Source organism: Aythya marila, assembly GCF_965140915.1.
Source record: "Aythya marila genome assembly, chromosome: 8".
Lineage (NCBI taxonomy): Eukaryota > Metazoa > Chordata > Aves > Anseriformes > Anatidae > Aythya > Aythya marila.
The window spans coordinates 28250386-28268053 of record NC_139049.1 but is presented as its reverse complement, the minus strand read 5'-3'; the positions used below and the strand labels follow the sequence as shown (position 1 = coordinate 28268053).

The following is a 17668-nucleotide window of genomic DNA, read 5'->3' as shown; positions in this document are numbered from 1 at the left end:
TGCAATGTTTGGTACATTCCATGTGATGTCTATTTTATCAGTGATTTGCTATTGTTGGGTTGGTTCAGGGTAACCAGGGTTGTAATGTCATCTATATCCATCTCATTCATTACTTAGATCTCCTCCTTTCTGTCTTTTCTGATTGATTCTTCTGGAAGTCACAGTTTATAAATGTGGTGTCTGGTTAAGAGCTGACAGTGAGCCTTCTGCATGTTAATACATGAATCTTTGCTGTCTGGATCAGAAGTGTTATTCTACTACCCGAAGCTACACAGGGCTTATCACCCTCTGTTTTTGCTTCAGTCACATAGCACATGCTGACCGAGCATGGCTGTGTTTTCTCTCCTGTGCACTCATTCAGAGCCATACTTTATATGCTGTGCTCCTTGCAGCTTGTTTTAGTAGAACAGCAGGGGAAGGAAGGTCTGAACAGACTGGAGGACGAGAGAAGTAGCATTAGGAACAGCTATGTCGGAACGTTTTGTATGACCTCTGCAGTTGCTTTCTGTAGTTATCATGTCTGTACTTCTCAGAAGGCTTCCTTGTGAAAACAACATGCAAGTAGGCAAAGATTTCAAAAGCAGCTTCAAATCATACGTTACAAAACATTGCAAATTTGCATTGGAATTACTCTTCTGTCATTTGAAAAAACTTATATAAAAATTCAGCCTAACATACACCATGGAAAAGCAATTATTTTTCCAATAAAACCAACTTCTATGGTAGCTTAGTGTTACGAGAGCTGTACAGTTGTAGGGTAGAGATACGTGTAATTGCAATTGGTTTAAACAGCCATGAGAAACTCTGAAAGGAGCTACTACTCCAAGATTGTGTGTGAAAACACCTCGCTCAACAAATTCCTAAGTGGCAGAATCTTTGCTGTAAGTAGTGCATTGCTTTGCTGGTTATTAGAGACTGTAGTCAGCATGGAGAGATTTCCTCCCAGTTTTGCTGTGTTATTTCTGTAGTGCTCAATTTAACAGGTTGAGTATCAATGAAGGCTGGAGACTGAATTCTTTCTGTTCTATGCCTTGCATGGACAGTTGATTTTGTTCAAAAAGAAGGGTAAAATACGCTGTTCTATCCAAATGGCACCATTCCCTTTCTGAGTATGAGCATCTAGAAGTGGTGAAACATTGATCACCAGAATGTGTAAGGAATGGTAACAAGTGGCTGAGAGGAGAAGTGCAATAACAGATGCCTGAGCAACAAGGCATACATTTGCTGAAGGGTGGGTTATGTTGTTTAACACAAATTTAGGCTATAAGTGAAACAATACCTTGAGGAACTGTCTAATTGTGTTGGTTACACAGAAAATCAGTATTTCCAAGGATTTATGTGAGAATGGAGAAGAATTGAGGCAAGGGTCAGGAATTTCAGTTTTCTGTAAGCATCGGAAAAATGCCTGTGTTCAAGGGAGAGAAAGAAAGGCTCTTCTCACATAAGGATATGGTAAATTGCACAGCTTGGGCTGAGCACAGAGACTGAGATGCCAAATAAAAAAGATAAATGCTGGGGAGGGGTTGGATGGGGTCTGGATTGTGACACTTCTGTGGTTTGCACAAACAAACAAAACTTGCCATAAATATTTCATGATAATCCACTAGGAGGAGGGAGCCATCATCTTGTTGGCTGGGAAAATGTAAGATAACTCACGTTGCATAGCTAATTAAGGTATTTGTGGACCAGGAATAGCTCTAGGTTTTTCACTCATTTCTCATGTAGCTCAGTGTTACAATTTTTCCTCTGCACATTTCCAGTGACTTTTTTATTATTCCTTCAGTGATGTTTCAAATTTACTCTGGGTATAGTCTGTAATTTAGGTCGTTGCAATATGACTGTGTGTACAGTACACTTGCAATCATGTCTGCAGACACTTTGGTATTAGACTGTCCTGGTAAAGAGCATGGCTGTGAGATGTAAGGCATATGGGACCTACTCTGTAATCATCAAATATACTTAATCTGTCATCTCCATGAAGCTTGTTGCAGACTTAATTTTTTGTTTTTTTTTCTTGGTTATACTTAAAGCGATTAGACCTTTTTCTCAAAACAAGTTGTCTACTTTAATTTATAAAGGAAAAAATAAAAAAAAAAAAAAAGGAAGAGGGAGAAACGTGTAGCAGAGATTTTGTTTCACCTTTTTATATTAACGTGTATTAAAAAAAAGAAAAGCAGCAATCGCTCTTAAAATTAGCAATTTAATATTCCACTGCCCATCTGATTTATGGCTCACCCTTCCACGTGTGAGACTCTTTGTCATTGAGACACTTGCCATAATTTTTTTTTCAATTTATAGCTGTCCTTATTATATAAACCTCTAAAATTCAATCTGAGGGCAAATAATCTAGCTCATCTGCCTGGTTTAAACCTAAAAGGACACTTTCTTTATCAGGAGATCTTGCTTTCATTAATTTCATAATGGATGAAAGGAGAGAAACTTTTTGCAGCTCCTAATAGGTTTCAGGCACCATGAATTCTCTCCTGTGACAATAAATACAACACTTAATAAAAATGCAGCAAGTTTTGCTTGAGTTCAGACTGAATTGCCCACGTTCCCTAGACAGAGATTGATTTTCCATCTTGGGATTGTTTTCCTCTGGTGTGTTCTCAGACAAATTATCCCTAGCCTCAGCACATAAAAGTGAGGGATACTGAGCTAGTCATCTTGGGGCCCTCCACCCTTGTTGCTCAGTAGCCAGAGGAGAGAAATAGGTTCCTTCCAGGGGGATTTCCTCCTGTCTGTGTCATTCTCTTGTGGCTGTGGAGGGACTTTAAAGGACGTGAAGGAATAACTTGACTTTTAGATAGTTAGACATAGGTGGGATGAGTCCTACCATGCTGTAAAAATTAAGAGCCAGAATCCCTTTCTCAAAGGTTACTTTGCAACTGGGAGGTGTGATTCATGCTGATTCTCAACAAGATGTAGCTTCCTATGAAACCAGGACTGGTTTTGGCAAATGCTGCTTTCTCTGTGTGGGGGGGACCCCACTGTGGCTGAGGGTACGAAGCATCTTCCTGGTGGTGTCAAACAGACGTACGTGACACCGCATACGGGTCAAGATGGCGGATGCACTGACACGATGCCGGGCGGTCGTGGGAGGCCGCTCATCAGAAAGTGTCCAAGGGCTTTGGAGCGAGACTCCTCGTAGTCACCGTGGGATCTCTGATACCAAGTGGTGTAAATATGGTGGAAATAAGACGTAAAGGAATGGGGATCTTAGAACTTGAACATACCATTGAACGCAGGAGTGACAGCTGGTTGGCCAGTCACCTCTGACGCTGGGATGAAAAGATTGCTTACTCAATACAATTTCTATATTTCCCTGCTTCTTTGCTGCTTTCCTTCCCAGAAAATTGTACTCTTCTGGAGATTTCCTCTGTAAGGAGCGCAGCTCAGCTCCAAACATGCTTTCTTTTCATGCTTTCTGGTTTCCTTTCAGTATTGGCATCTCCCTTGCTCTGTATCATCAACTCACTCTTCTTGTATTCATTCCCATTTCTCTTTGTTCCTTCCTTAGATAAATTCTCACATTCCTCATTCGCTGAGAGTAGGCATCAAACAGATAAAGAAAGCAAGCTTACCCCAAAGAGCTTGTGTTAAGTGGTACATGCTCCACTTGGAAATTGTAGCTCTGTATGGGAAATTAACTGTTCTAAAAAAGTGAAATGTTTAATGAGCTCTTTTTGTCATAACTTCCAATCGTCTCCCCATTATACATACGCATCGAGTTATACCTGTCATGGTGTTTTTAGTAATAAGAGTCAGACTGTAAATACCTTTCACTGAGACTGTCAGTCACATCACAATAAAACCTTATCTTCTCATCAAAATGTCTAAACTATCTGCTTACGATTTTATGAAGGCTTTCAAACAACTCATCTTACAGCTATATAAAGATTCAAAGCATTATAGCTGATGCCTCACGGTACAGGCAGTCATTTGGCTGGTGCCATCAACGTGGCACTGTTCACAAACCAGCATGGAATGGGCAGGGAGTAATTGGCTTAGGGTAATTGGCATGGGAGGACCATCAGCCTCCACAGGAGGATACACGCCAGGTCCCTGGTAGCAGATAAAGCTGTGCTGGACCTGAGCCCACCCAGGTCTAGGAACCACAAGGGCTGCCTGACCCATCTGCCCCACCTAAGAAGCTGTGTTTGGAAGAGCTCTGTTTTAATTCTGGCTTTAATTCTACAGTGCCATTTGCAGGTCTGATTTTTCAGGTCTCATCTCATAGGAAGCACGCCTGCAGTCATCTGGAAGGCATGGGCAGCCCCTGTCTCCAGCAGCTCACGCAGAAAGTTTGTCCCTGGATTAATGGCATCCCGAAACGTCTGGCAATAAAGCAGTTCAAGCAGCTCTCCAGATCACTCTGACCATCCTCCAAAAACTGAATTCTTTCTGTGACAGTTGGTGTGGAGAAAAGCTTAATAACTGTGTCTTTTCCATACGTTTGCATCAGTGGCTTTACAGAAACAGCTTGCAGCTTGGTGACATTCTTCAGCCATTAACTTCAGCCAGTGCTGTCAGCGTTAGGCTCTCAGGATCCACTTTTCTTACAGGAAAAGAAAGAGATTGCACAGACCAGTCTCTGGCCATCTGTGTCTACAAAGCCTTCCATTTCTGCTTCCCTTTGCTGAGAGACTCTTGTGCTCAAATACCCTGCCTCAGTTACATTCAATCCAATCCCTTGTATGAGGCTTCACATTGCAATGTGGAGCATGCTTTTTTAACAGGTACAGCTAGTTGTGGCAAAGTTTGAAAATACATTAGTTATGGTAAGGATTATTTTTTTTTTGGCAGGAGTTTCTTTGATGATTTGGAGGGCATTTGCTGTTGTTGTAGATAGAAGTGGATATACATACATACCCATGGAGTAGTCATTGCATTAACTGCTCTGATTTTGTGCAGAACTGGGAACATCTCAGTGCTCCTCCTGCAAGTTTTCCTTCTGTTTTAACACCAATAACTCGAGGTGGAAACCTGGCCGAGGCTGCCCCTGAAGCTGAGCCAGCTACAGCAAGCTGTTGGTCCCTGCTTTTCCTGCTCAGACACCTTTCTTCATGCTGAAATGGAATTCAGTGCAGGCTGGCCATTGCCACTGCATCAGCTGAAATGTTTTAATATTCCCCTTTGTTTCTAGTTTAATGTAGAATGGAAAAATATGTTTCATTTTAATATCTTTGCATTGCATCTTCTGCATACAATAAATTGCACCGTGTGGATTTTGGAGAGAATGTGGAGGAGGTGTCCTTGTGGTTGGGACCCTGAACCAGCACCCTCAGTGCTTTGAGACTTCAGTTATCCCAGGTGCTGGGGTGGCTGCAAGCAGCACGGTCTGGTTCCAGGCAGGAGTCACCCTTCTGGACTCTTGATTTATTAGAGCCTGTGAGAGAAAACAGGGACCTGAAACGTATTCCATACTATTTCCTTAAGAGTAAATACCCAAGGTACGCAGGGAATTCAGAATTAAGTTCCCTTCAAATGAGAAGAGAAAATAAGCGAGAACACGTGTGTTTTGATCATATGAAGAGATCCTTAATTTGAAGGAGGCTATCAAGTAGCAGTGAAACAGTTCTTCAGTGTATTGTCCTTAATGAGGAAGGAACTGCACACTTCTTTATCGAGATACCATGATGCTCCATTAATCCAGCAGTACTTTTATGGGAAAACGATGCGTCTGCTGGTTATTTTCAGTGTGCCTCAACCTGCTAGCTGTGATTTGACTGATTATTGGTTTACTCACAGTTCTGCTGTGCTCCTTTGTTATAGTTCTAATTGTTTTTTTAAGAATGAATTATAGTTAATTAGCAAGCTGCTTGCAGCTCATGGAGCTCGTGGTGATATCAGGATTCCTTCTGTATAAGGTTGTGCAAATAACTGAAGCTTGGCTGAATTAAAATAATGGTTTGAGCCATTGGAAAAAAATATTTGACATAGCCAAAATATTTACAATTTCCACTAAAATAAAAAAAAAATAAATAAATAACAGGTTTAATGTTAACCCTTTGACTTGTCATTAAACTTTCCATTCCCCCCAGCTTTTCCAGGGGGATTGGGAATGCAGAGAAGCAGCGTGGCTGGATGATCCCTGGGTGAGCCCGCTTTTGTATAGAGGGCCAAGTCCTAGGGCTCTTACCCTGACTGCAGGAAAACAAGTGTAAATCCCTCTGCTATCTTAAAAGACTTGAATAGCTAATAGCCAACTCAAAGGTTAATTACTAATTGCTGGTTAATTACTATATTTAGTATCCTACATACTCTTTTTAGCTTGCTGAGATCTGTATCAGAGTGCAAGTTAATTACTGTGTCTATTTTTCATGTTTTTTGAGCACCATCTCTGTGTAACTCTCTGACATTTCAGAACTGTGTTTTGTGAGACACTGCTTTTGTCATCTCACTTGGAAAAGTACAGAAATATTAAGCAGGTTTTCTCCTGCTGTAAGGTAGTGTTGATCCATCGCCTGTGGTAAAACCAGGCCGAGTATCAGAAGTTGGCTATTCTGGCTCTTACATAGATAGGACTGAACCAAGTAAGGTGCTTCTCACTCTTAGGAGAGCCATACGCCTCTCTTAGATTTCTCTTTGCAAATCCAAACTTTCACACTGCTTAGAAAACATTTTTCAGAGTAGTCGGCATTCAGAGGGAATACCGCAGTGGAGGTGGATCATTTTCGGTTCAGGTTTATGAAGGCTGCAGTTTATTTACCTCTTATCAGAGCTTTTTCCCAGCTCTTGGATTATATATTTTTCTTTACTGAACAGTGAAAAGCATCATGAGGAATTTCATTACTGGCTGGAGTGGTTTAAAAAGCTTGCTGCTGCTTTAAGAAGCCAGATTTACATATTTCATGTTTAAAAGATTTACGCTGTGTCTCACATGCCTATATAGAAAGACGGAGCTTTCATTACAGGTTTAACATCACCAAGATACAAGGATTAATTCTCTTTCCTCCACCTTGGTCTATGCAGCTGGTCGCAAACCACTCATGTTCCTGGCTGACTAAGCTGTAGGGGTGTTCTCACGTTCAAGGAGATGCATTTGTGAATGATTAAAGAAACTTTTACTCTGGCAAAACCCACAGATGGCAATTCTACAGAAAGATCAAGGCCTGGAGCATCTTCCCAGGCTTCTGGTTGCTTAATATCGTGCCCTGAAGGAAGAGGGAGCAGGAGCTTAACTTGAATTGTGAAAGTTAAGCTCTTTGCATTGAAAAGCCCAACCAGAGGAAGGCTCAGAGGCCAAATTCTGCCCTCGGTAGATGCCTTCCAACCTTGCCAGGGTTGCTGATGAAGGCAGTTCAATGCTCTGGAAGATGCAGGTATTTTGCCCTCAGGAGATGTCCCCTCATGGGTATTTCACCCTCAGGAGGTGTCTCAGCAGCATGCAACGCAGGCCGTGAGCTGAGGGAAGAGGCAGCCCAACGTGTCACGGTAATCGGGCACTCGGGGGTGTACAGGACATGTCAGGCAAATGTTTTCTGCTAGGTCCTGTGGCACACAGGTGGGAATTTCTGATGGCCCATTCTGATGTGACTGCTGCTCACATGTCCCCTCCATGTGGAGCCGTGGTTGTTTCCCTGCTGGTTCCCCAGAGCCATCGCGGTGGCTGGGGGGTGCAGCGAGGGCACAATCTGCTCCTTCAGGAGCTGTGGTGGGAGGGAGGATAAAAGGGGAAACATTCTGGGCTGTTCCTGAGACTTCTTAGCTAGTTTTAAATTTCTGTGAAGCTACTCAGTCATCTAAGGTTCTATTTTCAGTAATTTGCTGTTGTGTTTGTTTCTTAAGAAGTTAAAATCTCTAACACTTCTGTAAGTGTTGTCTGAAATTTAGCATTCTGAGGACACTTGAGTCATTATTGATGTTAAATATGTAGATGGATATAGATACATATGTATGTGTGGGCACATGCACAGTAGACATATACATTTTACACATACATACAAACAGAATTTAAACATCACTTGAATCGACTTATAGTAATTTAAATTTAAAAGTAATTTTAAAAATTGCTACGGAAAGGAAACTTGCATCTTAAATATAGATGCAAAAAAGAGGAAGCTGTGTTTTTGCAGAAGTATGTGCTTTTAGAGCTTTTGTTGTCCAAAACTTTTTCTTTTTTTTCCCTCTGAGTATGTTAAGTCCTTCCTGTCACCAAGCCACTGACATGTTCCAGTAACATAAGCAGGATCAGGCCTCACTGTGTATGCTTATTGTTGAAATAATAAACATCTGAAAAAGTAAATAGTTATGATGTATGCACCAGAAGACTAGATTTAGCACAGAGAAAGTGTATGTTTGCCTGTTTGCCCCCATATCCTAGCAGCATTTAAACTCACCTTTTTACTGTGATTTCATATCTGTACTCGCTGCAAGATTGAAAGGGTTTTCATTTCAACAGTGAAGTCAATAATTATGGAGGTTATCATTTTCATGCTCAGAAATTCATGTCATTTTCATAAATCATTCATTTCATTTCATAAATCATGCTTTACAGCTGGAGAATGGAAACTTATTGCTGGACATTGATGAAAATCTTGTTTCAGTCACTCAGGTAAGGTCGTGGCACTAAAAATGTTTTAAGGAAATATAGATAAAATCAGCTATAGGAATAGTGCAATTTGAAAATGTTCGGCTTGGGATTAACTTCACTAGGACATAGCTCATATCAGATGTGAATAATTCAAAAAAATATAGTGGGTGCACTCAGTTCTGTAGTGACACCGAAATTACAAAAGTAAAAGATGGTGGCTGGAATCTCATAAGCTGGAAGTGGATAAAACTGTGTGTCAGAGGGGTTGTGTGCATTTACATGGGCTGGGAACTAGGTTGTAGAAGCAAGCTAGACACAGAATCAGATCTAAACCATTTGAGACTTTAAAATCCCACCTCCAAGTGCTGCTGTTTAAGGTCTCTAGTAAGTAAATTAGCTCCTGTTGCATATAAAGTAGCTATTTGGTGAGACATAATCCCCCTGTAAATATATTCATTTTCCTTGGGGAATATTGTGAACAAGGATTTATCTTATTACAATAAATACCAAAGTCAGCTTTGATATCGCTCTGTTCAGCTGCCTGTTTAGAAATCCATCCACAGAGTTTCTTCCAAGAGCTTTAACAGAATTATTTCTGTAAAGGATTTCCCAAGATCCATCACCTTGGAGCACTTTGGGAAGTATTATTGTTCTATTTCACAGAAGTATTGAGGCAGAGAGATCTGAGTTGCCTCCTTCCGAGCGCATACCATATAATCCTGAATTCAGAAGTATACTCACAATCCATTTTCAGAATTGATACAAAATGCATGGGGTTTTTCCCCAAAAGACCTATAAGTAACGGTCTGCGTAACCACATGTGCCCTGCACTTTCTCACCCCTTCTGATCAGCTCTCCTGCTCCCTGACCTGGGGTGGAAACTCTGCAGGAGCTTTTGCTCGTGGCCTCCTCAGAAGGACAGAGGCTATTTCCTAGCGAGTCAGAGAGGAGGGTACTGGGGACAGCTCTGTAGAAAGCTTCCTTGTGCAGCAAAAGAGCAGCTTTAGGACTGCTGCTGAACGAGTGATTTGGAGAGATGAGAAGAAAGTGACCTCTTCTGTGATGCGGTGTCACTTAGCATCTCTTGAATCTGTAAAGCCTACAGGAGGCTTGAAGTGATTTCGGAAGGAACGCTGCTGTTGTCATTATTCCCACTTGTCTGGGCATTTTCACAATGCTTGCCTAGTGTGTACACACTACAGAAGTGACTTATGGGCCTTTTTTGTTTTTTGCAGAAGTTACTTCCAGCAGTATTTTAGTAATACACTCTAGAATTGTTATGCCCTGAAGAAAATGTAGATTTTCTTCGTTTTTCCTCCTTCCATCTCCACACAGATACTTCCAGGGATATATAGGCCCATAAGAGGAAAATATATTGTCATATCACTAAAGCAATGTGATCTATTTAATGCATGGCATGAGGTGAGAAAACATGAAATAATTTATCCCTAGGTACGTTATTAGACGTAAAGTTGCGAATCATCCAAGCTGCTCTACAAATTCCAGGTGAAAGTGATTGTAGCATTGCTTTTGTAGATGGGAATAGAGATTGGATTGCAAAAATGTATAAACCTTTGAAATTACTACCTTCTGAATGATAGTCTAATTTCTTGAAAGATCATTTATAATAGAAAATGGGGAGGAAAAAAGTCTTTGGGTGCTTTTTACCCTTCAGCTGTAAAGCTGTTACAACTGATGAGCCAGCATGGTGGTTAGCAGGAGGGCTAAGTTTCAACTAGGTTTGCAGATCAAGACAGATGAATTTCAAGCCTGTATGTGAAAAGGATGTAAAGTTTGTGTGCCTAAGTTGAGTTGGGATTCAATGAACTGAGTTAAGCTGTGCATTAAATCACATTCATACCAAGATTTCTGCCTTCCCGTGTATATGGGTATGACTGAGTAGAATTCAGGGGAGGTGGAAAACCTGTAAGCAGAAGAAAGGTAGGGGAGAAGTAGTCCTTGGTAAGGAGGGTGGATGGATTTTAGGTTTCCTGTGGAGTTTTGAGGGATCCATGCTTTAGTGGTAGATGGAGAGCAGCACTTAGGGAGAGCCCCCAGCTGGAGGCGACATCATTCCTGGATGTGTTACTGCTCCTGCTGCCTTCCACCCAGATCTATATGTGGGCATGCACAGACCCTGTGCTTATTCCTCACCTTATGGTTCAGCCATGAGCTGCTTTCTAGTTGTGAAAATTGGCTCTGTAGCTGTCCTTGTAGTGGAAAACCCCATTACCTTAATCAGCAGTGTTTGTTAAAATAATGGCTAGAGGAGGGGTGCTGGAATCAGGCTGTCCTGAAATGGACCCTTGGAAAGCAAAACATCCCTATAGGGGTCCTTCAGATTGTTACATGAACCTTAATTAATATCTCACTCTAATTTATAGTTAGAATATGAGGTCCTCTATCCCAGCAGCTTGACAGGGTGGTGAGGTAACGGGTGCAGGAGAGCAATTTTATTCCAGAGCATGTGGAGGAGGTTTGATTATGAAGCCACTCAAGGAAGGTGCTTCTCTTTATCAAAGTGCTTTTTCCCTACTGGTCCAGTTGTGTGAGACCTTTATGGGTGACCTAATTTGAGATCAAACTGAAGGATGCCCTTAGAAAACATTTCCAATGTGAGTTAAATGTAGAGTTACAAACTTAAAATAACCCAGTTATATATCCTCCTTCAAGTCCACTTATCCAGGTCACACCTGTCCCATGGGCAAGGGGAAATCAGGCAGCACTTTAAAAGTCCTTCCCTTCTGCACCCTTCTGTCACTTCCACAGTCTGCTTCTGGGTTTTAAGACCTTGAATTGGGGATTTAGAAAAGGAGCCAGGGAAAAAGGTCTGGCTATAAATCATGCTTGGTGTTTACTGATGTTAAGGGCAGAGCAATAATGCATCTGGTCCCATTCGGAATAGTTTTTTCACGCTTCATTTTTTAGGGGGAAGAATTCCCCATATGATCATTCTATAGGGTCGGTTGCCACCTATTTAGGTCCAGCAACAGTATAAAAAACCCGCAGCTTGAGCCCATGTGCTTCCTCTATATGGGACTGGACATTTGAAGCCTACGTGGCTTTTTTATTTATTTATACCAATAGCTGTAACTAGTTAACTTTACAAGTTATTGCTAATTAACTTGTACTTTCTTCTCCTCTAGAGATAAATAGAAATGTTATTTTATCTTTACAGGCTGTTACCCAACTAGAGCTTTTTGGGGACATGTCCACTCCTCCTGATGTAACCTCTCCCCCGGTAAGTAACCAGGGAAACTGAACGGTGTCTTTTTCTGCATCCTATTTTCAGCACATTTATTGAGCACATTTACAATTCAGGTCATTGGCCCTTGCAGTAGGGAGGATTTCAAAGTAGTTCTTATGTTGTGAGAAAATAAAAGTGAAGCAAATTGAATGTGGAATCACTGCTTCTTGAAGAAGTGCAAAAATATCTTCAATTTTTATTTATCTGATATAGGGCTAGGTGTCACATAAAATATAATCTGAACTGCAGATCTCCTTCCCTGGTGTTTATCAGAGCTGCATGCTTCACTGCTCTCTGTCTTGAACTCCCTGTCTCTCCACTGCACTGCAGGAAGATCCAGTTACAGCCTTATATATCACGTCTCCTTGGTTCCACCAAGCACACATCCCAGGACTGCTGTTAAAGGAAGGAAGACAAAAGAGTGGAGAGAGGCAGGGCTGAATGTGTTTTCAGAAGAAAGATTTTTCTCACTGGGCTTTTCTGCATTATAGAATGAAAACAGTTATTTTCCCATTATGTTTTTGAGCCATACTTTAGGCTGTAGGGAATATGAATATTCAGAGAAAATTGAGGTGCTGGGAAGTCACCAGCCTCAAATCTCGAAGGCATTTGGGGCTGTGTCTGGGACTAGATTTTCAAAGTCCTGTCTCCTCATCCTTAGCTTGCTCAATTACACTGTCTTTCTCCCTTAATGTAGACCTATGGCTCTGGTCCTGTCGGTTAATTGGAAGCAATATTTATTCACCTTTCCATAAATCTTGCAGATATTTCATTTGCCTTTATTTATTTATTATTATTTTTTTACATTAATGCCTAAGTCTGTAACTTATACTGGTTGTCACCTAACACCTAGAAGCACAAGTCTGTATGGTGTAGAGAGAAAAATCACGTCAATATTTCCATGAGATGTAATCCAGGGAAATTTTGTTTTTATTTTTCCCTTGTTACAAAGTCTCTCTCATTTTCTTTTTCTCCTGTCTCTAGCACATTATAACGCTCTTTATTTCTACTGCATCTCTCCTGCATCTTTCCATTCTTTTTCTTTTCTCTTTTTTTTCCTCTGCAAAACTGTGAGCTACAGAGAATGTTTAGCATTCACAGCAAAGTATGTGCTGCAGAAGCTGCAGCTGACATGTCATTGTTGTGTTTTATTCCTGCCTTACTGCAGACTCCTGCTACTCCAGGTGATGCCTTTATCCCATCTTCATCCCAGTCACTTCCTGCTAGTACAGACATGTTTGGTTCTGTACCTTTCAGCACTGCTGCCGTACCCTCAGGTAAGAAATCTACTGGAAATATGGGCTTGACTCAAATTTGGTCATCAGTTCTCAGGTCAGGCTTGCATTTTAGTATTTGTCATTAATTCAGTGCAGTGGAAGTGGGAAGGATTTTGAGGACAGTGCTGCAGGGCAAGGCAAAACAAGTCATTAACAAGCTGAGAATACATTATTTAGAATTTACCAACGTTATTAAAAGCAAAACCCAAAAACTTCAGTGGAAGTTCAACCATAGTTCAGCCATCTGGATAACATACCTTCTAGGTACAGCAGCAAGAGAGAAAAAAGCAGTTAGTTTAGCTTTGGTTTCTTTGCAATTGTAACGAGTTTTCTTCAGTAAATAGAGGATGAAACATGAAGAATTTGATTACATTTCAAAGATATTCCACTTAGTCGAATCCTGATATTTCCTCTAGACTTTTCTGCATTCCTCAAAGTGCTCAAAATTTAAAAACGATGTAACATTCTGCATGGGCATGCAAGAAATGTGGTTTTGACTGATGATCTCTCCCTGGGACACTCAGAGCACTGCGAGAACGGTGCTCTCAGCTCCACTTAGGAGGAAAAAGAAGGAGGAGTGCCTTGAATCATTCAACAGTGACTTTCTAATTGGTTAACTCCTTGTCTGATGCGGAATCAGATTAGCCACTGCGTCTCAGAAAGGTTATTCAGATGGTGAAGTGTTCAGGGATAATGTTAGATGAAAATCCCTCGCTGCTACCACGAGGTTACAGTGGGTGCAAGATAAAAGGGCACCTGGAAAATCCATCATAGCCACCTATCAAAATATGATGTGTTTCAAAGTTACTGTTCCTTTCATCACTCATTAATTTAGTCACATGAATCTCTCTTTCTCTTTTTCTTGGGGCTCTCCTGAGCCCCAAAGAAGGGAGCTGCCAGGTCACTGCTGATGAGGTCCTTCCACATAGGTATTCACACACACATGGGGTAGTCTCTCAGGAAGAAGAAAAGAACATTCTGTTCAGAGAAAGATACTGCCAATATGCCCCAACCCCTGTTTTTGTATACAAGTATTTGTTTAGTAATATGAATTCAACCACATCTTTCTTTTTCTTTTTTTTTTTTTTTTTTTTTAAGTGTGCTGAAGCTCTGGGACCACTAATGTAGCTGTGTATTTCTGATTTACTGTGTAGTTTTTTCTGCGTGCTCTTGACATTATCATATTTTTTTTTCCTGCTTTCTTTATTCTTTGAAGGTTATGTTGCCATGGGAGCTGTTCTGCCCTCGTTCTGGGGACAGCAACCACTTGTTCAACAGCAGTTGGCCATGGGTGCTCAGCCTCCAGTTGCTCAGGTGATGCAGGGAGGACAGCCGATAGCGTGGGGCCAACCCGGTATTTTTCCTCCTACTCAGCAACCGTGGCCATCTGTAGCTGGTCAGTTCCAACCAACTGCCTTCATGCCAACACAAACTGTTTTGCCTTTACAAGCAGCCATGTTTCAAGGTACCATTGCTCCTATAGCTACTGTTCCACCCACAAGTGATTCCAACAGATCAAGTCCACAGACAGACAGGCCCAGACAGAAAATGGGAAAAGAAATGTTTAAAGATTTCCAGATGGCTCAGCCTCCACCAGTGCCATCAAGAAAACCAGATCAGCCTTCCCTCAGTTGTACCTCAGAGGCCTTCTCAAGTTACTTTAACAAAGTTGGGATGGCACAGGAAGCAGATGATTGTGATGACTTTGACATCTCTCAATTAAATTTGACTCCTGTGACTTCCACGACACCATCAACAAACTCACGTAAGTACTCATATCCTTTCTACCATAACTTCCCTCAAATGTGGCTGCTCCTTAAAGCGTTTTACCTTTCATACAGTAAATTGCAACACAAATATGGACTGAGAACCTTTATGCATGGTCTGGCTTATTAAAAGTGTTCCAGCCATAAAGAAAAGTGCTACAGAGATCGTTGAAATCAACAGCCCCAATAGTTCCAGTCTGAAATTTAATTGTTTATATGACAGTAATATATGTGCTGTGCTAGGGACATGCAAGCTGGTTGGAAAATGCCTATAACATTCAACCTTACAAATGGTTTCTCATATGTCCCATTCAAGCCGTACTTGGTACAAATTAGGAGATGGGTATTTATTCTAATAGCTTGATGTACTGAACATGCAGAGAAATTCATTAAACAGCTGTAAAATAAGCTTATTCTGTTCATAGCATGAAGATGGGGGATTTTGCAGATTTCTGAAAAGGAATTCATGAGGCAGATTTACCAGAGGCCACTCAGAGACGCTATGTTTTGCTTACCTGCCATAGGGCAGGCAACTCATGCATTCTTAATGTAATGTTGTGATGTCTCCCTGGTTCCTAAAGACATAAGCCAGATGCAGCCATACTTAGTTTGGAAATCGCTGAATGAAATCAAACTTGCAGAATGGATAATGACTTCTGTTTACATTTACCTCTTACAGCTTTTTGCTGAAAATAGTTTTCAGGGGTAATGTAAGTTGAGGGCTCTAAAGCATGAGCAAATTTTGTGCTGCTGTGTCCCTCTGAACTAATTAACAGATATCTATTCTATGGCTGTTACCTTAATCTTTGTTTAGCTCCAACCCCTGCACCCAGACAGAGTTCTCCATCAAAATCATCAGCATCTCATACCAGCGACCCTGCTGCAGATGACCTCTTTGAAGAGGGATTTGAAAGCCCAAGCAAAAGTGAGGAGCAGGAGGCTGTGAGTAGCAACAAGGCTTCTAAATACTGATCACACTTCTTAGCTAGAAAAGAGAGAGAAGTTACTTAAATGTTGTTTGGTAGTCTCAGAAATAACTATTCTAATAGGACAGGGTGGAATTTAAAGGGGAGCTGCAGACGGGACTCCCTTACAGGTTTGATTTTGATAGCTGACAACATCAGCATGGTGTTTATGCTGATACAGCCTAATACTGCATGTGAGGAACCAAACTCAGAATTCATATGTAAAGCTGTATATGTTATCTGTGTACAATGCCCTTTTAAGCATACCAGCATTCACTTACAGATGGTAAGGGAGTCCCAGGTAGAATGACATACATGCTGAGGATGCAGAAAGAGATATGAGAGGTTGTGTGTTAAAAGATGATGGTTGACGTTGTCTTGCACCTTCTGGCATCCCAGTTGCTTGCCTCGTTGCATTCCTCAATGTTCTGGCCCTTGCTATTTCTTTGCCTTAGTCTCAGTGAACCAAAGCAAGAAATGGTATCAAAAAGAGATGACTTTAAATCACAAGGTATCTTAGGCAGATAAGAGCCTAAGTGAACCAAAGGCAAGAAGGAGTCTGTACAAATACGGACCCAAAAGTACAAAATGACACAAGCTTGAACTCTTTCTGATTCATGTAGATTCACAGCTTTTTCAGGGCCCTTTGCAGTTCTGGTTTATCTAATCCAGTACCTTTGAAGTCTGTGGCATCTCCTGCATGGACTCCAACAGGTACTGGTGTAGTCTTCTCCTGCCTGCATCAGCTACAGAAAAACATTATGGCTTTTGAGAACATATCAATGGTGAGGTCTCACTTTCTAGTTTTCATGAGATAGGATGTACTTGTTATGCCCACAGCATGAAAATAACCTCGTGTTGACTTTTCACTTTCTATTGTTGAGAAAAAAAGGTGTTATGTTCTTGTATTCTAGCCTGATGGGTCTCAGGCCTCATCCAACAGTGATCCATTTGGTGAGCCAACTGGTGATACTATAAGTCCACAGGTCGGTAGCTAGATAGCGCAGGTTGGGGTAGGTATCTGTCCTTTTTTTCTCTACACCCTGAGGTGCTCACTTATTCTTCCACCAGTGCCTACCATTGCTTTCATGGATGCATGGTTTGCTTTTCCTTTTCATCTCTTCCTTTTTTCCTCTCCATTATCCACGGTGTATTCCTCATGCTCAGTGGTTTGCATGGCTTTTGCCATTCACTAAGTGTTGCAACTTATGCAAATATGTGTTTCAGCTGCCTGCATGCTTTAAAGAAATGTAGACTTATTTTACTTTGTGTTCAAATTCTAAGGGGAAATAGGAAATTTGAGCCATTACTAACAGTATATTATGCAGAACATTTTTTTTTATTAAACCCAGTCTGGCCTTTAGGCAGATGTAACATATTAAGTGGAATAAGACATCTTACCCATAGACATAACAAACATTAAGTTAAATTATGTAATGATACGTGAACACCTCTACTCTAAATCAACGTGTAAATCAGCAGAAGAAACAAATGTATTATCTGCATGTAAAAATTATTGAAATGGGTTTGTATATTTTTATCTCCAACTGCAAATTAAGAACATCTGAAAGTTATGATCGTTCATATTAGCATTGGCATACTGATAGTTTCAAAATTACTCATCAAACGTAAGTCATTTAAACCCAGACAGAAGGGAAAGATGATCTTTTCATCTTCTGTGTTACAAAACACATTGAAAATGTGGTTGCTTGTGAAGGTTTTGTGATTTGCTTCAATACAGTATATAAGTTCTACCAAAGAAACCATAAAGCTACAAATTTTTATGTCTGCTGAGCATTGTTATTCCATCCAAATACACTCTAGTGTTACTATTTGAAGGATACGTTTCATTATCTTCTCCCTGTCTGCCATTCATG

The 17668-nt window shown here is 40.9% G+C and overlaps 1 protein-coding gene across 6 annotated transcripts in view; it reads left to right on the top strand.

Annotated features, from left to right (window-relative positions):
* Nucleotides 1–17668, top strand: part of DAB1 (DAB adaptor protein 1) — a 144494-nt gene that overhangs the window by 115631 nt on the left and 11195 nt on the right. For 3 of the 6 annotated variants that reach the window (XM_082766425.1, XM_082766424.1, XM_082766426.1), the window contains exons 9-14: nt 8501–8557; nt 11715–11777; nt 12952–13060; nt 14277–14825; nt 15641–15768; nt 16706–16777. In XM_082766425.1, coding sequence (XP_082622551.1) covers nt 8501–8557; nt 11715–11777; nt 12952–13060; nt 14277–14825; nt 15641–15768; nt 16706–16777 — 978 coding nt within the window. Of the gene's footprint in view, nt 1–8500; nt 8558–11714; nt 11778–12951; nt 13061–14276; nt 14826–15640; nt 15769–16705; nt 16805–17668 lie in introns of all 6 variants that reach the window. The other 3 variants (XM_082766427.1, XM_082766428.1, XM_082766429.1) reach the window with 3 other exon arrangements.